The sequence below is a fragment of the Nanorana parkeri genome, unplaced genomic scaffold, assembly GCF_000935625.1.
Source record: "Nanorana parkeri isolate BGI_ZX_2015 unplaced genomic scaffold, ASM93562v1 scaffold73, whole genome shotgun sequence".
NCBI lineage: Eukaryota > Metazoa > Chordata > Amphibia > Anura > Dicroglossidae > Nanorana > Nanorana parkeri.
In genome coordinates this window covers 235911-242890 of record NW_017306341.1, presented here as the reverse complement: position 1 = coordinate 242890, position 6980 = coordinate 235911, and the positions used below count along the sequence as shown (strand labels likewise).

Here is a 6980-nt window from a genome sequence, read left to right as displayed (position 1 = left end):
CATGACCACTGTTCCCCTTCACTCCTCTGTGCTGATCCTCGCCAATTGATATCCAATAGGACGTGTCCACATCATGCATACAATTTATCATACAGTTGGGCTTTAAGCTGGCCATACACTGTTAGAATTTCCTTCAAATGTTCGTTTGAAATCAATTATCATCACATTCGATCTTGCCATCATTGAACCAACTAATTTCATTCAAAATCTCTTATAATTTCTCCAGATCTGCTACTCCCAGACATATTAAACAGGTTTCTTTTGTACCTAGCACATGCACATTGTTCAATTTTTCCTTAAGGAAAATCACATTCATGGTTAGAATTTTGATTGCTCGGATGAGAAATTAGAAAATGTTCCATCCTGCTCCTTCCATTTTCCTCGAAAATAAACATTGCTTAGACCCCACTATTCATTAGAAAAATGCCACTGGTAGCTTTAGTCTAATTGAAACTATTTTTTTACTCTGCTCTGCCTTGAACAGTACCAGGTACTAACAAAGTATATTTTCATGTATGTGCTAAACTGTTCCACTGCAAATGCAAAAAATAGAGTAAGCAGCATTGTGTTTGCAGTGGAACGGAACGCAGGCAAAGTTTTGCCACACGTCTGATCGCACTGCGGGTGGGGGGGCGGGGAAGTGGTGCCATTGAATTTAATACACCGCCACGCCCCCTCCCGCCCCAGAACGCAGGGGGACGTTTTGTGAGGGATTGCAGTGCGTTCCAGCAGCTACCGCTCTGGAATGCACTGCATTTGGTATGCACAAGCCCTTCAGCAAAATGACAAAGGCTGGGACAAGCTAGCCCAGTGCTTACAATGGCTACATGGTGTAACAAATCATGTAACCTTCCTCAGGTTTGACAAACACAAGGAACAACTGTAACCAGCTTAAAACTGTTGTATGCGTTAACATTTCTGTGGGTTACTGGGGATTGTCTGCGATAAACCTTTTTGATGGAACTATTTTGAAAATAAAAGATTTATTAAGTGCTGCAACCGTGACTATTTGACTATATGACCAGGACTTATTGTGCAAACTGTTGGTGCTATATAAATCCTGTATAATACTAAGCAGTAAAAACATGTTCACGACATAATCTTGCATTTAGTATGTGCTGTTCTGCTGTTTTGAAGGATGTTATTCATTCGGTTTGAACAAGAACACACAGGGCAATAGACATAAAATGCAGTATGCAGGACATTTACAACATACTGGAAGATGGGACTTGTCCTGTAGAAAACTGTAGACTTGTTTGCCCGTGCATTTTGCCAACATTGCAAAACTGCAAAAAGCATAGAAACACCTTGATGGAAACAAATCTGAAAAGTTCCACTAAAAGCAACACTTTCCTTCTCTAATGTTTACAGAATTCGCTGGCAAATATGAACTATCCAGCTTGTAAATCTCTAAGCGTTGTGGACAATTAGTGGACAAACACTCATCCTTAAAGTAGTATTAAACTCTCAAATGTTTTCTCACTAATGAATCCACATCAAATATACATTGGGCAAAAATGTAAAGCAATGCTTTACTGGGCAAACACTTGGAGTCACTCTAAAACAGGATATTAGTACCAGTGTGCAGGGGGCCAGCTGATTCTGCAGGAAACTATAACTTTTAATAATCAAGGAGCAGTGTTTATTGTAAGTGATTTCATCAGCATTTGAAATAGCTTAAAATACTTTTGACTTTAATATCCCTTTTATGGTGGTCTTATACAATTTATCATCAATTTGTCATCAATCTATATATAAGTGATTCGTCATCAATTTAAACAAATCCGGCAACATACAGTATATGGTATCAATTGAACATGCGATCTAACAGAAATGATCTATTAAATGATCATTTAGATATTCCCAAATTCACTGATTTCTGCAATTTGGTAGACCTAAATCAGTGCCCAGGGGGAGTTGTTACAGAAGAACAAAAGGACTTAGCTACTGACTTTTAACAAAAAGTCAGAATTTGCATTTCCTTAACTGTTTAATATGCTTAGTCTGCACATGAAAGGGGGCGTTAAAAACAGCCAATGGCTAAGGTTATGATGATGCATTTAACTTTAAATGCTTGGGGAATGTAAGGATCACCCAGGCTCATCCAGGTATTTTTTTATTGCTTATTCATGCATGTATTTTTTTAGCAGAGTTTTTTCCATAGGCAAAAACATGTGTGATCTACATTTTTGTTACCTTTGTTTCCTAGGTACGGTGGATGATGTATTGGATTGTATTTGCCCTTTACACTGTAACTGAAGCATTAGCGGACTTCACAATATCATGGTAAGTTTAATTATGTTGTAATCTTTTTGCAGTGTCAATGTTGTGTTTTTATGTGCATGTCTTACTGGGTTGATAATTTTGTTTTAATACAAAGGACAACGAGCGCTGTAATACAGCAACCAACTAGAATTCACCCAGGACAACATGTATTCTGATTGTATGCTCTGCGTTACAGCACTTGAGAATATAAACTCTTTATTGATGAAGGTCATTGGTGTCATATGTGTTCTTCCTTTCAGCAGTCTTTAAACTTTAGTCCAGTGACGTAGCCTAGCCTAAGGTCACATCATCAATCTACTGCATCCAGGAGGAAGCAGCAGCTGAATTCCCCAGTGTGTCCCCCCACCAAATCGAACAAGAGAAGTACATGGCAACTGCTTATGGAAAGGCTTTACACTTCAGCTGCCATTGTGATGTGCTGGGCTTCTGGTGTGCCTCTGTACCTGTAAGGAGAATTGTGCTGCCTCCAGGAGTACCTGCACCCAGTTTATCTTTTGCTATGTATGCTCCAAGATGGAGGCTCTCATAAATTAGAGTTAGGTCCACACTACACAGAGGAGCCCTGATGAGGCAGTGTGGCTTCCACATATTTTTTAGAAGTTGTGCAACGATTTAACACATGTTGTTAGACAGAGCAATAAAAACATGACATGTAATAATCCCCATTGAAAAACAGTAGGTCCCCCTACACTCCTTGCAGCGTCTCCGGCCCAAATCACAATGGTTTTGCTCGTAGTGATAATCACGGATGGCGCCGTGCACATAAAACAGTAGAAAACAGGAATCACCAGCACTCCTCTGGTGATTCCTGTTTTCTAATGTTCTAATCCCCCAACACTCTATACAAATCCTAAAAAAAAGATTTCACTTTATACTTGAAATAAAAAAAAATCTCATGGGCTCTATTAAAAATAAGATATGTTCCAAACTGAATTGATACTTAACTTTCAGGTTCCAGTGATGCCTAAAAAGCAGGATCCCAAAATAGGGAGATGCTGCTCCCTAGTTTCTTTGTGTTTCAATTCCTTGTTGAGAAGTAGGGAAGTCCCAACACTGTGGCGGTTTAAATGTGCAGGATCCTCTGGGTAGGTGCCTCCCTGGAGTTCCTTGTGATATTACTGACAATAGTTCCAAATTTGGTATTAGTCGAAATATGTGAAAATACATAATTGCTCATATTTTGAATAAGGCTAAATATAGACTCTGTGTAGGTGCCACCTTAGGTGGAGGTGTCTTCCTAGGTGGAGGTGTCACCCTGGGTGGAGGTGCCTTTCTAGATGGAGGTGAAAGAGTCTTCATGGATGGAGGAGTCTTCCTGATCTGAGGTGGAGGTGCCCTCCTGGATGGAGGTGGAGGTGTCTTCCTGAAGAAGAGGTCAAGGTGCCCTCCTGGATAGAGGAGTCTTCCTGATTGGAGGTAGAGATCTCTTCCTGGGTGGAAGTGGTGGTGTCCTTCTGGGTTGGGATTCCCTGTGACAGCTTTACTTTGTTAGTTTGTATATGGGAAATTGCATCAATTATAAAAAGGGTAAAAGTAAATTGAAATGTGAAAACATATCCCTCTAATCTTGTAATCTTAACAAACAAGGAAATAGAGGATTAATCTACATACTGCAGAATAAGGGATTAAATCTATGCAATACTTAGTGGAGAATTGTATTATGCTGATATCCAATGCAAAACATTATTACTTATTTTTATGGGCTTTGCATACTGCTATGGAATAATGGTGAAAACAAAATTCCTTGCAAGAGCGGCTAGCTTTACACATTAGTAAAGTACAGAAAACAATCCCTTGTATATAGGACGTTATACAATATATTTGTAAATGTTATACATTTTTTAAGGTAACGTTAACAAAGTAACAGAGGTTCTTATAGAACTGTTGTGTTTTTCAGTTGACTGTAGTTATTATCTTGTATACTGTCAGGGTTTCTTACACTTTCTTGTCCAGTTGAGCTGCAGACTGTCTTCTGCTGCAGTATGTCTGACACTGTTCGTTCCTCTTTGGCACCCTATTATGACCAAACCCATAAACATAATTCTGCAACTGCTGACAAACTCCTTAAAAAATTCCGGTCTCAGAGTGATGATGCAACACCAGTTCACTATTTAATCATCGGCTGGTCCATTTAGTCTCCGCCCTTGCGTGTGTTCGGATCTATCAAGTGCTCTGCTGTTGTTCCTGTTCTATGTTTATGACCCTGGCTCTCTCTGACTAATCTCCTGGGTCTTGACTCATTGTTTCTGTTCATTCCGCTATGAGTGTTCCCTGACCTGGTTTGGCTGACTACCCCCTATGGCATCTGACCTCTGGCGTGGCACCAATGGGAGTTCACTACAGCAGGAAGACCAGAGTTTGCCTACCCCTGTTCTAGAGGATGGATATTGCACAGTAATATTTATCTTACTTCATGGTCCTGCGACCAGGCCCGGATTTCCCACAAGGCCACCGAGGCCCGGCCTAGGGACGGCAGAGCGCAGAGGATTTGCCATTCTCAATTGATGGGGAGGGGGGGTTGGCGGCGCGGGGGGGGCGTATTGTGGAACCTGGCCTTGGGGCGGCAGGGGGAGTAAATCTGGCCCTGCCTGCGACAGCCATTCTTCTCTCTCCAATGCTGGCATGTGAGTGGGGATCCATTATATCCTTCCTGATTGTGGATGTTGGCTCTTGTACACATTTCAGTGCAGATGGCATGATCGTGGCAAGTGGGGAGGGAACAAGACTGGTTGGAGACTAGATGAGGAACAACTTTGGCATATTGATGGTCACAACCAGGACTGAGAAAGATGCCGGGACTGTGGAGAAAGGTGAGTATTATTGTGTGCTAGCCCTGTCCCTAGAAAAAAAACAAGATATACATTATTCATGAGTGGCTGAGGCAGTATACATTTTTTTAAATGTGACTGGAGTATGGGTTTATGACAGGACAATGGCAAAAAAAAGAGTTATCTGGTTTAGAAGATAGCTTTTTTTTCATATTAACAGTTCCTCCAGCTTTGAATATGAAGACAGAATGTTCAGTAGGTTTTTATTATAGTTTTGCCAGACATTAGAAAATGTTCAGTTGACCTGGCGGTTTAATGTTTGATTGTAGAATGTGCCCTCCTCTTTCCAAGGCAACAAATGTGTTCACCCAATAAGAACATGCATGATGATCTGTCTATGGTATCCCAAACGGTCTGGTGGCCAGATCGGTAATGTCTGTAGGCACCTCTAATTAGTTGACACTAGAAGGTACAGGAACATTTATTTTTCTCTAACAGTTGTGTGCAAACGCTAACATCCTAAAAATGTGGCGTGCATCCAAAGTTGTTTAGGAGATCAGAGCGACTATTTTCAGAAATATGGAAACCACGGAAATAAACTCTTGCCGTATCTGTAACTCGCCTGACTTTGCTATACCAAGTAGCCCCTGGGACCCCCGTTTAGAGTAGAAACTGTATAATTATACAATGCAGACAGCAGCTCTACTTTCTCAGTGGAATTTTAAAACCGCACCTGCATCTTGCTCACTTTCCTTGGCCCTTTTCACAATCATCTGTATTTGGAGACTGGAGTTTAATCAGGGCCTTATATCTTACACCTCTTTTCCTTTAGGGACACCCCACAGCTCTCGGTTACAGTAAATGCACACATATCTGACCTCTTCTTACACAAATGTTTCCTCAAAGAATGAACGGTCTAAATATCAGTCTAAGTTAGACAAAGTAGCAGGCTTGTGACCGATAACTTTTATGATACTTTAAAGAACAACTCTGGGCAGATCAAATCTTAATCCTTGCAGTGGGGCTACGCTGCACTGCTGAGCAGTTAGCCAGATCCGAGGTTCAGGGGAGTATAACTTTGTTATTTAAGCTCCCTAGACAAAACAAGCACTTAACCCTTGCAATGCATATCGATTTCATATACCCAGAGTTCTTTAAACCTAAACCTAAACTCGGTTTTTGTTCTGCTGCAGAATGATTTGAGACCGATCAGACGCCTTACTTCATGGTATTGCATGATGAATGAGCACTTTTCTGCACATTTCAGCACTGAGGAGGCCATCTGACCAAGTACCCAACTCCATGTGCAGAAATTTCCAAAACCTGCATGAAACCTACTCTATGCTTCACTGTTGCCTGTAGACAGACACTCATTCTTGTATCATTCTCCAGGCCGCTGGCAAACAAACTGTCTTCTCTTACAGCCAAATATTTCAAATTTGCTATTTCACCTGCTACAATTTTTTCAGCACATCAGTTCTTGTGTTTTCATGCATGACATTGCTTGACATTGTTTCCATGTTGAAGGTGCTAAAGCAAGGTCAATAGGCATTTCTGACCTATGTGACATTGTTTGCAATAAAAGTTATTTGGAGTGCTGCACCATCAGTGGTGGTCATTTGAAGCTCTTATCTTGTTTAAATTGGTCATTATCAGGGCTTGACCGGACTATAGCCTTGCAATTTATGTTAAAAAAGTTTGGGGACAGATAGAGCTTTCTTTTGGAGGTATATAATCACCACGGGGGTATTTTTTTTTTACTATATAATTAAAAAAGTACCATAAATGTAAAAAAACACAAAAAAGTTTCCCTACGTTATGTTATAAAACATTTATTCTTACCCATATTTTTAGTAAAACATAAAAGTCAGGGTCACGTCGGGTAAATAGACACCAAACATGTCAAGCCTTAAAATTGCGTGCGCC

At 40.6% G+C, this 6980-nt stretch overlaps 1 protein-coding gene across 2 annotated transcripts in view; it reads left to right on the top strand.

Annotated features, from left to right (window-relative positions):
- Positions 1-6980, top strand: part of REEP3 (receptor accessory protein 3) — a 102948-nt gene that overhangs the window by 74876 nt on the left and 21092 nt on the right. For both annotated transcript variants that reach the window (XM_018576664.1, XM_018576665.1), the window contains one exon: positions 2210-2286. In XM_018576664.1, the coding sequence (XP_018432166.1) occupies positions 2210-2286 (77 nt within the window). The remainder of the gene's footprint in view (positions 1-2209; positions 2287-6980) is intronic.